This window comes from Nicotiana attenuata, unplaced genomic scaffold, assembly GCF_001879085.1.
Source record: "Nicotiana attenuata strain UT unplaced genomic scaffold, NIATTr2, whole genome shotgun sequence".
Lineage (NCBI taxonomy): Eukaryota > Viridiplantae > Streptophyta > Magnoliopsida > Solanales > Solanaceae > Nicotiana > Nicotiana attenuata.
The window spans coordinates 210816-228207 of record NW_017671381.1 but is presented as its reverse complement, the minus strand read 5'-3'; the positions used below and the strand labels follow the sequence as shown (position 1 = coordinate 228207).

At 37.2% G+C, this 17392-nt stretch overlaps 2 protein-coding genes across 2 annotated transcripts; one reads left to right on the top strand and one right to left on the bottom strand.

The window, feature by feature from the left end:
* Window positions 1-4427: 4427 nt before the first annotated feature.
* Window positions 4428-5409, top strand: LOC109207953 (protein-lysine methyltransferase METTL21C-like). Its single transcript, XM_019370954.1, has one exon. It carries the CDS (start codon window positions 4493-4495, stop codon window positions 5288-5290), a length of 798 nt encoding a protein of 265 aa, XP_019226499.1. The 5' UTR covers window positions 4428-4492; the 3' UTR covers window positions 5291-5409.
* Window positions 5410-5417: 8 nt separating this feature from the next.
* LOC109207952 (vam6/Vps39-like protein) lies at window positions 5418-15937 on the bottom strand. Its single transcript, XM_019370953.1, has 12 exons — window positions 15285-15937; window positions 14255-14466; window positions 13755-13886; window positions 13497-13640; window positions 12494-12606; window positions 10158-10584; window positions 9243-9572; window positions 8829-9050; window positions 8267-8509; window positions 7314-7763; window positions 6355-6453; window positions 5418-6087 (listed from the first exon to the last, which is right to left on the bottom strand). Exons 1-12 carry the CDS (start codon window positions 15724-15726, stop codon window positions 5887-5889), a joined length of 3015 nt encoding a protein of 1004 aa, XP_019226498.1. The 5' UTR covers window positions 15727-15937; the 3' UTR covers window positions 5418-5886.
* Between the last annotated feature and the right edge of the window lie 1455 nt (window positions 15938-17392).

Sequence of the window (17392 nt, the reverse complement as noted above, 5' to 3'; positions counted from 1 at the left end):
TATAAGGGAGTTTTTCCAATTAAAGTGACAATCGAAACGGAATTATTTATTTAAAAATCAGAGTCACAACTTGGGATAGTTTGTGGTGTCCCAAGTCACCGGTTTAGAATCCCGAATCGAGGAAAGATTTGACTCTGTTTATGTCTGCGAACAAAGAAATTCGGGTAAGGAATTCTGTTAACCCGGGAGAAGGTGTTAGGCACTCCCGAGTTTCGTGGTTCTAGCACGGTCGTTTTGATCATACTTGGCTTATTAAATTGTTTAATTACTCATTTTAGAACCTATGTGCTTTTGCCTCTTTCATCGCTTTTAATTAAGAAAATTATCTTGGAATGGGTTACGCGTACGTATACCCATTTGTTTGGTGCGTCAAAATCGTGTCACGCGAACGTGTCCATAATTAATAATGCTTTATTATTATTAAGAAAGTTTGGCCGAAGTTGCGCAAACGCATACTCCAGTTTTGTTTTTTAGGAATCGTAATCATGTCACGCGAACGTGTCCACAACCACGATAATATATTAAACGTGCCTAAAGCAAAACTACGAACATTTTTCATTTTATATCTAAGTCATAAGAAATCAATACGAGGGCCATATGTGATTTAGTTATAGATGGAACACCTCGATTCTAATTTTAAGGGAGCTCAAACTGAATTTTGGAAGGCCGTAAGCTATTTGTGTTATCTAATACGGCTCCCCTCCATCAATTAATGGACCTAACCAATTAAACATAGCAGGAGCCCAGATTCGGGTCCAAAGTGAGCCCTCTCTGCTTAATGAAGACACGAACGTCCAAACCATATGCCTTTTAGGCAAATTGGGCCATCCGTTGGCCCCATCTTCATAACCAAACACATGGATTACCAATTAAATACAACACTATATGAAAACATGAGATTGAACTACACCTTTATTTCTAATTCTCTACTGATTAACACAAATTAGTTAACTTAAGCCTCCAATTTTATTTTAGCACATTTTTGAATCAACTCTGTTATGTAGACATGTCCAGCAACAATCAATACGAGCTATTGGGCTCAACGGACAAGCCCAATGCATCAAAGTACCATCCTCTCTCGAAAGTGGCCCAAAATCTAAGGCTCCATGAACCTAAGACTTGCAAAACCAAAACTGGAAATCAAGACTCAATATCGAGTCTGACCCAACACAGAAGCCTCAACATATCCTGTAGAATTGACACTGAATAACCACAAAATTAAACTGACAATTACTAGCTATTGAAACACTAACCAGCACTAAACTGACAACTATTTTAAACCATTTCTAAGTTTAAACACATTCACATGCTAATCATTGAAACACTATTAATTGACAACTACTGAGACACTAACTAGCTAATCATGATGCGTTTTCTGATATTCACACTTAAGTCGACTAAATGAGCATCCCAATTTCCACTCCATTTCTAAAGTTAAACACATTCACATGCCCTCCAACAGTAAATCAGTGCATGATTTTACCCCCTGAAGCAAACCAGACCATCTTGAAAGGAACATTCAGCTATACACTTACATGAACATTGCAGCATCCAAACACCACAAGAATTTGCCAACAATTTAAATGAACACATAATAGAAAATGTCTAGTGCAGTCCAGGATTTAAATGATGGAATACAGAGCCTAAACTACTAATTCAACCCAACAAGCTGTTTTCCAAGTTTTCCTGACAATCCAAACTTAGATACAGTAATAAAACTTACTAATACAAACTAGAACTCGATTAGACAATGTAATTTACCGAGACAGCATCAATAGGAATCAGCTTCGACCAGCAATGGAACAGTAAACCAAACAGCAAAACTTAAACCAAAACCTTTTCAAAACCCAAGCTCAGTCCATTTCAACTCCAGAATGAGAATTTGTGATTTTTAAAAGTTTTGCTCACCAATCGAAAAAGGAAGACTAAAAATCAGCAGGGTTGGAGCAGTTTCCCAAACAAATAATGCAAGGAATTCAGAATTCTTTCCAAAGAAAACCCCCTAGCCATTTCAGTTTTTTTTCAGTGTTTTTTATCTCTTAGCTCTCTCAAACAAGCCATTTCAGCCCTCAGATAAGTCAGAATTCAATTCAGGAGTTGGAAATCTAAGAAATCACCAAGGTAACTCAATGAAACAGTAATTTTGCAGCCATTTATATTTTTTCAGAATTTTTCTCTATTTTTCTGGAATTTTTTATCTCTTCAAATCTCTTGGGTCTATTTTTTCTCCCTTGCAAAGCAAGTTTGGGTTGCCTTTATAGGCAAAGGACTAGGGCAACATATCAGATTTTTTATTTCAATTTTAGTCCATTTCTAATTCCTATTTTTGCTACTTCATCCCTCATTTACTGACTTGTTACCCAAGCTAAAGTCTGAAATTCAATTACAGACCCCTACTAGAAGCTTCCTATTTCTATTATCAAAGATTTCCTAATCTAGACTACCCAAATTAATCCTAGTTATCCCTGAATTTACCTTAAAAACCATCTTGGGTCAAATTGACCTGGCTAATGGGTCTACAAACCCAAATTAAATCCCCTATCTGGACTAATCCCCTTTTCCGGGTTCAATTTCAATTAAGAAATCAAAAATAGTAACAAAACAGGCCAACCATTTGGGCTCAAACAAATTTACGAATCAATTGCCATATGTGGCCCAGGACTAAAATAAAATCAAGTAAACTAAACTAACGAACTCAAACAAACTAGAAGAGGAAACAATTAAAGATGAACTTGGATTAAAAAAACACATGCAGAAACGACTTCGAGGGAACAAAGGAGAAGAAGAAAAAACAAAAATAGAAGAGGATAAGAAAGCGAAAATGAAGAGAAGGAAATACTGACCATATCTGTCTGAACCAAACGAACAAGAAATCCTTGAACAACCTCTGGAATCCGATTTTGGATCGAAATAAACTTTAATCGTGCGTTCTCGATGAAAACACACGACTAAAGTCCAATTCGAACTCAAATTTTCTTCCACCGGCTGATTTGTACTTTGGAGATTTTAGGGTTCCGCTTTTAGATTTAGGATTCGAAGAGTTCTAGGCAGATTCGAGGAAAACTAATCAGGGATCGAGGAAGGGGAGGTTGAGGGGGTTCTATGGTGTTAATTTGGGTAGGTTTGGCCGCCGGCCGCCGCCGTGGGCGATTTCTGGCGGGCGGCGGACGGTGGCTTAGGGTGGAGCTCGGCGGGGCTTTCAAAGGTTGAAGGAGAAGACTGGGGTAGGGGGGTAATGAATTAGGACATATATATATTTAGTACTCCTTAGTTCAGAGCCGTTGGATTGATGAGATCCAACGGTTGGGGTTAAAATGGGCAAAACTGTGTCGTTTAGAGGGGAAGGGGGCTGGACCGGGTATGGGGAGCAAAACTTTGGGCCTGAAATAGAACCAATTAATTTGGCCCAAACAGACCATCTCTTCATTAATTCTTTCCCTTCTTCTTTTTTATTTTTTTATTTTTTTATTTTTCTAATTTCTTTTAAATTCTTTTTAAATTGAAATAAAATTAAAAAAAATCTAAATTAATCCCTAATCAAATTATCCCATCAAGTTAAGTTAATTACTATATCTAACACTTATTACACCTAATTAAAACCAAATAAAAAAAAGAATACCAAAATTCCAAACTAAAATTAAAGTGTGAAAATAAATTACTTTTTGTGTGATTTTCCCTCTTTGTAAAATAAATACTTACTAATTAATTCTTAAAAATGCAAAGTCAAACCCTAAATGCAACTGCAACATATTTTTTCGTATTTTCACCAATTAAAATGCACAGACAAAAATGCAAACAATTAACAGAAAATGCCACAAAAATCCACACAATTACAAACACTGAAAGAAATTATTTTATTTTGAAATTATGGGAGTAATTCATATAGGGCAAAAATCACGTGCTCACAGTCTTTGTGAGAAAAATCTGAGGGTCAAGAGTGATCTTCTTTTGTACACGGTTGTACTTTGAGTTGAGTTTCTTTGTATGCTCGAGTTAAATACAAAGTTAGGATATTGTGCCTTGTGTTCCTCTAAGTTTCTGTTGCCTTTACTTATTTTCGTTGCCTAAAATCAGTCCTAATAGTTACTACGTTGAAGCTGTCCAAAATAATCTTAGTCCAAAGTTGCTATAATTTTGGATAAGTGTTGTAAAGGTTGAAGTCAAGTGCGGAACTTGGTTGCCGCGCAGTCTGATTTTCGGCAGACTGAAAACGCGCCTGTGACACTAAGATAGAACAATCAACAGGTTGTGAAGTCGCCTGCACCTGCGGCGACATGCAGCACTCGGTGCGATTTTGTTTTCTTTTTTTAATTCATTACCGTCCGTCAAGCTATTTTTGGCAACTTGACCATTTTATATTATATTTTCGGTTATATCATTTACCATCTATAAAAAGGCTTTGATTCTAACAATACCCGTTTAGGGCAAGACCTCCGCAACTGTGATTGGCTAGGATAAATCCTTCAACAACCCCGGGAGCGCCGCCTGTCACATGACTACTCCAATTGCCGAAATCGAAGGAGACATTGACACAGCCATAGACAAAGACAACCTCAATCCTTTCAGTATGATGCTTCTACAAGATGGTCAAGACAAAGACGCGAATCATACACCTCAGCAGCAGCAGCAACAAGTCTATTTTCTCCAATCCATTAACTCCAACATAGTCATTAGGCAACTCCCATCTCAAGGTCTTTCCTTCCAACTCTGGCCTGCCGCCACCATTCTCATCACTCTCCTTGACAACATCCGTGGCGCATCAACTCCGCTTTCCGACTTGTTCAAACGTCAAGAAGAAGAGGATTCACCCCTTCGCATTCTTGAACTGGGTTCAGGAACAGGTGTTGTAGGGATAGCTGCTGCTGCAATTCTTGGTGCTAAGATAACTGTTACTGACCTCCCTCATGTTCTGCCTAATATACAGTTCAATGTTGATGTGAACTCTAAGGTTCTGGAACAGCAGAGTGGGGTTGTTGATGTTGCGGCGCTTAGCTGGGGGGAGAGCCAGGATATGGAGGCTGTTGGTAGAGATTATGACCTGATTTTGGGATCTGATGTGGTGTACCATGATCACCTCTATGATCCTCTGATTAAAACGCTGAAGTTCTTCCTGTTAGGGGGTGAAAAGAAGATAGCTTTTGTGATGGCTCATTTGAGAAGATGGAAGAAGGAATCTGTATTCTTCAAGAGAGCTAAGAAGCTTTTTGATGTCCAAATCATACATACAGAGCCTCCATCCAATGGGTCTAGGATTGGGGTGGTTGTGTACCTTTTCACGGGGAAAAGATAGCCTCAAAAAGAGCCACTGTCGTCAACCAACGCATGATGTTAGTATTAACCTTATTGTCATGTTTAACAGTGGGGTTTACCCAACAAAGAAGTAAAACGCTCTTTGCTTTTACATGGAAATACGAACAACAAAGAAAATTGTGTATCATTGCATATTAATTGAACATTCACAATCTGAGTTGGTACAAACACTGCATTCAAAGACACTCTTCATAAATAAGTTATAAACACCTCCAATACTAGCTTCAATATTTTTCAATACAGACTCACATTACACAACCTCAGATTTTACTTCAACGTTTGACATAATATACAACATCTGTATTACACATTCCTTTGCAAGAAGCACTGTCATTATTGCTTGCACGTGTGTACCACCAGCTCGTTTCATATCTCTTGGTATACAGTCAATAATCATGCAAACACACCAGAACACTTCCAGAAACACGAGAGCAGAAGTTTACTTTTAGGAATAAGGGCGAATTAAAACTTTAAGCCGCAGAACATGTTAAACGGTACTAACAAGAACAACTGCAATCAATGCCACACATATAGCAAACCCAAAAACTCAGTTAATCCAAATCCAACTTCTCATTATCATCTTTTCCTCAACTGAGAGCCTCTTCCAACTGCCTTCATATTCTGTGAATCTCTAAAGCAAACAAAGTGCACAATTGTCTTACCATTAGGATAGACTGCAAAGACACTGGTCCCGATCTTCTTGTTGCAAAGAGAACACAAGCTATCACTTGTGATCTTCAAGACTGCTTTTCTTTGGTTATACAGCTCATCTTTGACCTGTTTCGTACACACAGCTTTATAATGAGAGACAACAAACACTAAACCACAGCTTTAGTAAACAATCTAGTCGTAGAAATTAAAATATTCCCATGATTAATTTTTAAATTTGCATTTGCTAACATAAACTCAAACAACTGAATTGCAAAGATGATAATTGGAGGTTACCGTAATACAGAAAAAATAGATGGAAAGAAGAAGATGATTCACATACCAGTAAAGAAAATGTGTGTGTAATTGATTGGTATAACCACATATAAAATTTACCTGTAGGTTTTCACTTTCTCTCAAGCTTTTAATCACCGAAAAGTTCCGATACGCTTCACTGGATTTCCTCAGAAGAGGTCCAAGAAATGGAAGCAAATTCTGCATGATGCCAAAATGACTCAATACAACAGTACAACAGCAAGATGCGAAACATTCTTGCTCATGCACAGGGCAAAGCTAGAGACTAGAGTGAATGATTCTCCAGTTGCAATTTTAACATGTCTGGGCATGAGAGGAAGTTTACTCAAAACAAATAAACAATGTTGCATGTACTATTCCTACAATGCGTATATGTCGAACTTCTAGAAAATCCTAAAGGCTCTACTACGTAATCTTCTCATTATAACTTGATGCTGGGAGAGAGCATAAAGAAAAACTAAACCAATTCTTTGTCCCAAGAGAATCAACAAGATGCTGACATGATATAGAACAGTGCATGCGGATTAGCATTCGATAGCAATTTACTTGGCATAGTTGTTTCAAACACACAATTCGATATACTTGACCATTTGAAAGACAAATCGAAACAAACTTCACCTTGCAGCTTTCTTAATGTGTATGTGTATTATCTCAAAGTAAATATTTCAAGGTAATATGGTTGGAAGTATCTAATATACAGTTTAACGACAGTGTCCAATCTAAAAACAATGCCTTAGGAGTTTGGGAGGTGTTAACATGATTAGTGCTCAGATGCAGATAGGACTACCACTCTTGAACAGATATCTTAGCTGGTGTTCTAGTGAGACATTTTTTTTTTTTGGTTTTTGGCCAGGGAAGGGGGATGGGGGATGTGGCATGATGATATAGCGGACACTGTCTCTAGTTTCTTTTCTGAGAGAATCGCTTCTGCAAGCAAAAAACAATGCTTGTTTTCTTCAGCCAAATTTGATTAAAATTTAGAACAGCAACAAACTTCTTCATCTAGTTCATTATACCATCACACTGATATGGTTTTCTACCTGTAGCTTCGTATCCCTTGGCAGTAGTTTCAGAGCTTGGGCCCCATGGATCCGATCCCACCTTCTGCTCAAAAGATCAAGAACTTGATCTAGCATAATGGTAGAATCTCCTTCCTCAGCAACATCTTCCATATCTCCATCACTCCTACCACTGTCAGTGCCACTTGGACTGAATCGAATGTCCTCGGCACCCTCAATTTCAGCAATTTTCTTGGAGCGGCCTCCTTTTATCTTTGCTGTAGTTCCTGAACCAACTTTTGGAATCCCAGGGCTCTGAGATGATACCAGATTAGTAATTTTTGTCTCAAAATTTTTTGTTGTCTTCGTAGGATTTAGATAGATTTGCAGTAGAGTCAGGTAAATGTTTCCATATGATTTTGCTGAATGTTGTTGAAGTCCTGAATCATACACCCGATCACAATAGGACAGTGCAAGTTCAGGAACGTGAAGCTATCAATCAAACAGAGCAATTCACTTTAGTATGAAAGAACACCCACAATTCAAGGTAAATACAACACAAAGAGACAACTGAAAAGACTTCAATACCTGCCATCAAAATTCATAGAATTAGACATGTATGCTCAATAAAAAAAAATGACATATCCAATGCCCCTACTTGGGAAATTATACTAGCCCAATAACATAGAGAGAAAGAAAGGGTAAATAGAAATCCAATGATGTAATAAAACCATGAGAAGGTTAACATTTCTGACCAACAGGTACACCAAATAAAAGAAGAGTGAAATGATCGCACTACTGGGATTGACTGCTAGATTAGTCAATAGATCTAACAGCAAATGTCAAGTTCATAATACAAGCCTGTAGTAGCACTTATGAAGAAGAAATTGTACAGTTTAGATTTCGTGACATCTTAAGTCCCCTCGAAAGCACCAATGCATTAGATAAAAGACACCAAAAAGAATGTCATGTGCAGTTGAGGTGGAAAAAAATACCTTGTGCACATAAATAGACAGAGCAAGTTCATGTTGATTCATTTTCCCCAACAGAACTGCACGTTCTTCATACAAAGCATCTGGTGGAAGTCTCTTCAGCAGCACCTCTGGGTTATATCCAGAGATACTCTCCAAAGCAGACAATAGCTTTTTCCTTGTCGGAGAATATGTTTTCTCATCCCACTTTTGCTGGGTATTTAGTTCAGCATACAAATCAAGCACTTCCGAGAGATAAATTTGCACCTGCCACAAGTTACTAAGTGTATTTATCATACTCACGGACACTCTCAACATTTACGTCAGAAGGATGGAATTGAAGCACAAGTTTATCCACTGATAAACAGTTCTAGAGTCAAGAGAATTGTTCCCAATTTTCTCAACCCAGCTTTGAGTTGAAAGGATCCTAGAAAATATGAGCTTCTTTTCGCCATATCAAGAACCTCCAGCCTTCTTGCTTCACTTGAAGCAATGTTGCTTTCATAGATTTTGTGCAATAGAAAGTACACAGGGGAAAGAAAGAGAGAAGCTACAGAAAAACCAGACTGATGAACAAGTGCCCTACCATTTCATTCTGCAGATTCCTGGAGATGCTATTTTCATTCATGGCAAGCATGAGTTCCAGATATGTCGCCTGCATGTTTGGAGCATGCTGTTTTAAGTAAGAGTTCACCAAGTCTGCTGGAATGTTACCAGACAAGAATAGCTCAATGGTTTGCATAGGACAGCTTTCAAGAACAGGCAGTGAGAACTCCAGGACAAGCATGGGGTCTGTTGCACAAAGGGGCTGCCAAAACAGAAAGACTATAATCAGGTGTATATTCTGAATTGACATAATAACTGCATTGACGAAGGTTTGTTCCATAAAATTCCTTGCAGCCAAACTTCAACATAGCTGATCCAAACACTTTACGAGCTTCCACCTCTCAAGTAGTTAAAACCCAAAAGGAAAGAAATAAAAGTAGATAAAGATGCATACTTTGAGATATTCAATGATCATATCAGGCTTGAATTTCGTTGAAAGCTCTACAGGAATTTGCTCTGACTTGCACTCTTCTACCAATTGATGGAGAAGTTTCAGTGCTTCACGATGCATTGAGTTGCTTCTATAAAGTTCTAGCAGACAAGCATACTGGATTCTTTTCTGCAGAAACTCCTGGCATATTTTCACATCACAATAGTTGAGGGCTTTCAGAAAATCTGTAGCAGCTGAGGACTGTCCAGTTAAAAGTAGAGCTTGAAGGAGTGCAGTGTCCAGAATTGCAGCCATATCCCTAGCGACGGAAGTGATTGGAGCATGGGTTCTTCCCTAAATGGATCAAGGAAACTACATTTTTAGATGTAAATTAGGTAACAAGTAATACAGCTACCTTTTAAGTGGTTTCTCCATTCAGTAGACCTCAACTATAAATAAGCCAGTACTTTTGCAAATAGCAGAATCAGAACTTACCTCCCTGACATTTAGAATTTTGGAAGATACAAAGGAAACAGTATTTTTCGGAATGATATAAATGATCTATAGCTTGAATAATCAATCAGAGTATTCTGGACCAACTTAAGCTTTTCTTTCTGATATGGTTTTCAGTATTTAAATACATCAAACACAAAAATAACCAGAAAGGTACTTACACTTGGATGCAAAAAAAGGTCTATGTTAAACAGCTCAATATAATTTGGGCTGCTTGTTAAACAAGATAACCACCTGGATACAATTCCCCTGTGGAGTCTTTGGAATTTCTAGAAAGCTTTGCTCAAAAGTACTGAAATACACTGCTAGTCACATTTACCAAGAAGAGATCTGCTTAATGTCAAAACTTTGCCTTTTGATTGGGACCTTAAAAATAATTTCTCCAAAACACCGTAGATAGAAGGCATAAGATAGAAGAAAAGTTACCTTGGCTGGTTTCTTGGACCGGCTAGTTCCATAGGAAATGAAATTATCTCCTACAGCATCTGAAACCACCTCCTCAGTTCCCTCAGCTGTGGCTTTCTCAATGACACTATATCTCTTCTTCTGCAAATACTTAATCAGACCCATCAAAGTGTTATGACTCATTTTCTTGGATTCTATATCCATTTCATCAGATTCTAAGACATTCGAAGGCGTCGAGTCCAGATCATCTGATAGACCAGAGGAACCTCGGGAGAGATATGGTGCATCCGCGACATCAAGAAATTTCTGTGGTTCAGGTATGAAAGATGATTTGGGAACAATAATTGATGGATATAAGGCGAGCACATAAGTGATTTCTACTTGAGATGCCAGAAAATGTTCCATTGCCTCTTCATAGCTCCCATTTTCAAATAGAAAGTGCGCATATCTGTATCAAAAAATTGTTATCATTCTTCAAGTAATTAGTTTCGGCACTTTCTTTTTCTTTCCCTTTTTTTTTCCAAAGAAATAACTTATGAATCTACAAAAAATGAAAAGAAAGAAAAGAGATAAGATGCAACTTTTTTTTTGATAAGGTTAAGGTGTTAATAAGATACAAGTTTTTTAAGAAACTTCTTGCCGATCAATGTTCATATTTCAATTTCTTTTTTCAAAACGGAGGTACCGTGCCAACTGCTGTGCACTTTGACTAATCTAAGTTACCTTCTACCTCCTACAGGCACAAATATCAAGTAACTCTGCCCACCAAGGTTTAACTAGATGAGACGAAATCACCACCAAGGTTTAACTAGATGAGAAGAAATCACATGATGTTTTTTTTTTCATCAAAGATCACCTAATATTTTTTTCTTCTCTGTTGGAATTTGAACTTTTGGTCTCCAAGGGCTTTTTCCATTTCATTGACCAATAGGCTAGACCCTTGAGTGTTGTTTATATTTCAACTTTTACTGGAAAAAAAGGGAGAACTTGCTAGAAAATAGAGTCAGGATAGTTTCCTGGTCAAGCCAGTATGCTGTCAGTGCTTCCTACTCATGTGTGCTACACCAGATGAAGTAAAACTTTCTAGCGAACATAACATCTCACATAAGTTTATAGTAATATTATCTATGCATTATTCCTGTGCAATGGAAAAAATGTGAATTGTTATTAAAATAAGGATTAGTTTCCATTATAGCTTCTATATAGCCTAAGCTTTATCAAAAAATGCGACACATCTTGCTAGATCCCACATTATCACACCCATTAAGAAGTCCAAGACAAAAAGTATAAACTGATCTTCCAGGGAAGATAAGATAAGCAAAATCTCAAAGTTGGTGAGAATGCAACAAGTAAACAACTTGAGACAGAGGCGAAATAAACCAACTATAGTCATATATCAAAACTCTTACACATACAGTGCCAATACACCAGAACCAAGTAAAGGTTAACTAAGCTTCCCAAGCACAAGTGTTTCAGACACTATGGCAACCAAAATTCTCTTTATTCAGGCACCAGTGATCTCATTGTGATAAACTAATTAATATTTCCTTTATCAAAAATAAATAATTTATTGAATGAAGAGGGAAGTGCAGAAGTCAGTCTTCATATGAAACGTGACTTTCTACTAAAAGCACCCAATCACTAATACTAAGTGGAATACCATTAATGCACCAAAAATGTGTCCGAAAAAATTCCACTATTTAGTACAAAAGACTTAACTCCCTCAAATGCTCCTTTGTTTCTTCCAATATGGTCCACATAAGCTCCAAAAGTGATTTCCATGCTCTACTTCTCTACCTCTTTTTCCTGAACTTCCACCTAAACAGTATGTCTTTAACACAACCAAGCATCACACGATCAACACCAAACATGTTCCATGCTACACATGATAACCAATAGCCACAGCACAATGGAATAACAGATGGTTAACATCTGCTAGCCTTTGAAAATTTTGGCCTCATTGATTCTCGTAGAACTTTCTAAAGATGTTTTGTCTAAACTTTCAGTTTAGACATTCAGCTTCCCTCACTAGAGCTTATTTATTTGTAACTTGTGCTAAATGTAAACATGTATGCGCTATCACATCATATAAGAAAATATTCAATTTAATTAACTACGACTTAACAAGAAACTATCACTATTGAACTGCAATGTTAACATAAAAATTGGTTAAACGTACTGGCGCGCGCACGGGGTTAGTGTGACCATGACCTAAATGGGATACTTTTTATTGGTTCAGATTAAGTAAGACTTTCATTAATATAAACACCAAGAAGGTTCTGAAAATGATCTAGATGAGATACTATTGCCATTGACCTAGCTCAAAATTTCCTTAAACGCAGGGTCGGGGGAATGACCTTATATGAATCGATTGCTCCTTTGCAGTTCTAAGACTTGAATCTTCTGGTGGTAGCAATTTGCACAGAGCCAAGGCTTCCTCAAAGTTTCCAGATGCTGTTAGTTGTACAATCTGCATTATAGAGACAAGTTGGAATCACACTCGCAATTCTCTGAAATAAGAAGCAGTTTTCTCTATGACCAAGAAATACCCTGGACCCAGTGGAATCACTCTCACAGTTTTTTCCAACATCCATACTGTTTCTCACACTAACATCCTCCAATCTCCATCCCCTCAGCAAAATACTAATAATAATTGACTTGGGGCACTTCAGTGATGGTAAATCATGAAGATAAAATACAATGGTAATAATTAAAGCCCCATCTCTGAGGTATACATATTACAGAGTTTCACTTCGGGGGACTTCCCAAATTTAACATTGGAAACTAAATTAAATCACATTCTGATGTTTTTTCAATTAAATCAGCTGTGCAAACGAACTGCAACATTTAATTTGATCTTTTCTTCGACCACATGAATGTTATATACGAGTCAAACAAACTTCGTAGTTAATACTCCAAGTCAAAATATATAATATAAAGGGATGGGGAGCATTAGTATTTGGACAATATGCAGCATTTTTCTCTTTTATCTAAATTGGACAATATTCTGAGTCAAAATATATTTTTGCGATTTTTTTTCATAAAACTGTAAGCTAAACCTCATCATTTTTTATAAGTAAAAGTTTAAAAAATATTATTGTGGCTCATGCGGGTCTCGTAAACAACATTAATCAAGATCAGGTACAACTTGCAATATTGATTTATTTTGCAAGACTTAGGCATCAATTTGAGTGCCTAAGGCATTCTCATCTCAGTTTAATGACAAACCTCAGTCGCTCCAAAATGAAATGTTCGGTTACAAGGAGACATGAATGTGCTAGAGTTCCAATACTGGATTCAAAGCATAAACAAGATAACTTCAACATGATATTAAACTAAACCTTTCAGAGTGATAATTACCTGTGCACCCAGAGGAACAGGAAAAAAGCCATAAACAGAATAATCAAGAGCAACAATAACAGCATTGTTGCTTCGAACAACACGGCGAACATTCCGAAGGACAACTGTTTGAATTAAAGGATAAGGAACACGAAGAGAACGTATCTGCAATATTCCAAAAGATCAAACGGCATTATCTTTCCAGATTATTAATACCTAAGGTTATTCGCTTATTGAAGAACAAAAAGAGCAGCTTAACAAGCTAAACACTCAAGCTACCTCAACATGCCGTGGTAAGAGACCTATTGCATAGGGATTCTGAATAACAACAGCTGCAGGAGCCTCAGACCAACAAACCCTCCCCTCTTGAATCAACTTGCCATTTTGGTCAACTAAGACACCAATATTATCCTGAAACAACACTTAATATCATATAAGAATACACATAGTTTTCAAAGATCAGGACTTGACTCGAGAAAAGTACGAGATGATCCACAAAGGCTTCATCAACTAAGTCATAGAGTACACTATAGATTATAGTAACAGCTCTATCCAGGGAATAAGGATGGAGAGTACATCATACTAATGAATTAGTATAAGAAGTAAAAGCAGATTTTCCCTGCTCCATGGATTCATTGAGGCTCTGGTAAGAAGAATTTGATAGTAACAACACTCGATGGCCCACCTTGGCCCATCGGATCATAGTATTGTGTGCATGAGTGTGACAGAGAACTATAAGGCCAATCAACTCAATGTAATAATGACAGTGACAACATTACCTTTCCCAAAAGAAGTTCTCCTGAGGGAAGAGACACCACAAGAGGTGGGGCGATCCTCCCTGAAGGAAACACCTCAGACAATGCACCATTGGTGGTATTCAATATCATGTACTCTCTTCTAATCCCCAAGCAAATATTCTCACCACACCATGACATCGACTTGACTGTGTCAGGGACTCCGAATTCTTTCACCTCCACAAATCCCCTTCCCCCTATAGAAGATTCAGATAAGAATCACATTAAAGTATCAGAACTCTTAAAGCATGAGAAAAAGACTAGTCATCAATATCCAAACTGCTTTGATCAAGTAACCTGAAAGTCACCAACTGCAAGGAGAAAGAAATTACAGGCATTGATGAATTTGTGTTAAACTAAAAGTAGTAAAGAACTTATGTAATACTCCTATATTTGGACGTCAAAAAATGTTTGTACCATTCCATTTCTGTACAACTTTTAAACATTCAAATTATTAAACCATTTAACTTTTTCAATGTTATCTGATGTTTTCTATATCAAACTATCATGTTAACCCTTTTTTTTTTTTTGGAAAAGGAACTATCATGTCAACCCTTATAATAATTTTTTTCTACTTTCATTATTATAACATATAAATCAAGTTAATATCTCTATGTCCAATTAAATATTGTCATATACAACGGGACAGAAAAATACAGTAGATTTCTTTAGTAGCAAGAACAAGGAAAGCAGCTAATTCGGACCCTAAAAAACACTCGGAAGAGGCGCAAAAGGTTATCTACGGTTTAAGGGGTATGTCTCCACTTACTGGAGGCAAAAAAATAATCAAGTGCATCCTTTTAATACATTTAACCATTATCTTTAATTCCATATTATGTTTGTAACATCATCAAATGATCAGCCAAAGGAAAAAGCACTTCATTTCACATCTAGCAGACACTGAAGAAGTACGCCATTCACTCATCTAGAATCACCAGAAAATGCATTACCATGACAACAATGTAAAATATTCAATTGACAAATATCGCAATTAAGCTTCAATTCAAGTCATTACCGTCATGTCTGAAAATACAAACTCTCTTTTGCCTGCCGAAGCAAAGAAACCCTCTTTTATCATCCCATGAGTATACATTTGCACCTTTAGCCTTAGTTATCACAGCCAAAGTCTCCAAATTGGGCAACCGATGGAACGCTATGGACTCCGAGAGAGAAAGCAGAAGTTCTCGCGACACGAGAACTTCCATAGCCAGCATTTGTCTTCTGGAGAATCCATTCACACTTCTTTCAAGCACGTACCGCTCTTGATGAAGCCCTAAGGTTTGGGAGTGGAAATCGGACGGCGGAGATTGATCGGAAACGGCGGATTCCGGACTGTAAACGCGGAGCGATCCATCGGAACAGGCGATGAGTAAATTTGAGCCGTATGATTCGATGGCATCGATTTTTGTGGGACAATTATTGAGGAGTTCGAAGGAATCGTAGGCGCTGTGCACCATTCTTTTTTTGCTTGTCTTTCTTCTTCTTCTGATTGATTTGTCTACGATTTCAATTCACAGTCCACATGAACGACGTCGTCTTAGCGTTCAGACACTTACAAGTTACAACCGGAGAGGTTGTTACTGTTATGCTTTGTCCCGCTCTTTTTGGATTTTGTCATAAACCCTTTACTATTTCCATACCCAAATTATCGGGAGCGGCTCTGCTCCAGTGATAAACGGTCCAGTAGATCCATTTGTCCAATAAATATTCAAGGGTCTGGAAATTTGTTTGTTCTGGTCATATAAATAAAAGATTAAAAAATGACATCAAACAACATGAAAGGTGTTATAAAATAACGACTATAAAGTAAATAAATTAAAGACAAGTATAGAGAGAAACTCATCTATTATTCAACTTCAAACTTATATACATAATAAATTGAAATATGCTTTATTTATAGAAGAAAGCAAGTTGCTGTGTAAGTTGCTACTGCAAGCTGCTGTGTAAGTTGTTACTGTACCATATATAGATAATCTTCAACTGGGGTAATGTTTATCCATAACGGAGTATCGAAAGGATAAGCTTATTGTACCAGGTATGGATAATCTTCTACCGGGGTTAATATTTATCCATAACGGAGTATCGAAAGGATAAGCTTATTGTACTCGGTATGGATATTCTTCAACCAAGGTAATGTTTATCAACGGAGTATCGAAAGGATAAGCTTATTGTACCCGGTATGGATAATCTTCTACCGGAAGTAATATTTATCCATAACGGAGTGTCGAAAGGATAAGCTTATTGTACCCGATATGGATAATCTTCTACCGTGGGTAATGTTTATCCATAACGGAGTATCGAAAGGATAAGCTTATTGTACCCGGTATGGATAATCTTCTACCGGAAGTAATGTTTATCCATAACGGAGTATCGAAAGGATAGGCTTATTGTACCCGGTATGGATAATCTTCTACCGTGGGTAATGTTTATCCATAACCGAGTACCGAAGTGATAAGCTTCTTCAGGAGGCTTATTTCGAATAGAGTACTAAATAGATAAACACATTTACGGCGGAGTCTCATATGGATAAGCTTCTTCAGGAAGCTTATTTACAACGGAGTACTAAATGAACATTCATAATATAATATATTTATAACACTCCCCCTTGGATGTTCATTAAAAGATAATGTGCCTCATTAAAACCTTACTAGGAAAATTCCTGTGGGTAAAAATTCTAGTGCAGGAAAAAGAGTACATATATTTAGTAATACGCATTGCTAGGTGCCTCATTAAAAACCTTATAAGAAAAACCCCTGTGGAAAAAACCCTTAGTAAGGAAAAACGAGTGCATCCCGTATTTTACTCCCCCTGATGAAAACCTTGTTTCAAATATTTGAGTCTCTGCATTCCAATCTTGTATACCATCTTCTCAAAAGTTGAAGTTGGCAAAGATTTGGTGAATAAATCTGCCGAATTGTCACTTGAACGGATTTGGTGCACATCAATGTCACCATTTTTCTGAAGATCGTGTTGTAGAATAATTTTGGTGAAATATACTTTGTTCTATCTCCTTTTACAAATCCCCCCTTCAATTGAGCTATGCATGCAGCATTGTCTTCGTATAAAATTGTGGGTCTTTTCTCACATTCCAAACCACATCTTTCTCGAATAAAATGAATTATT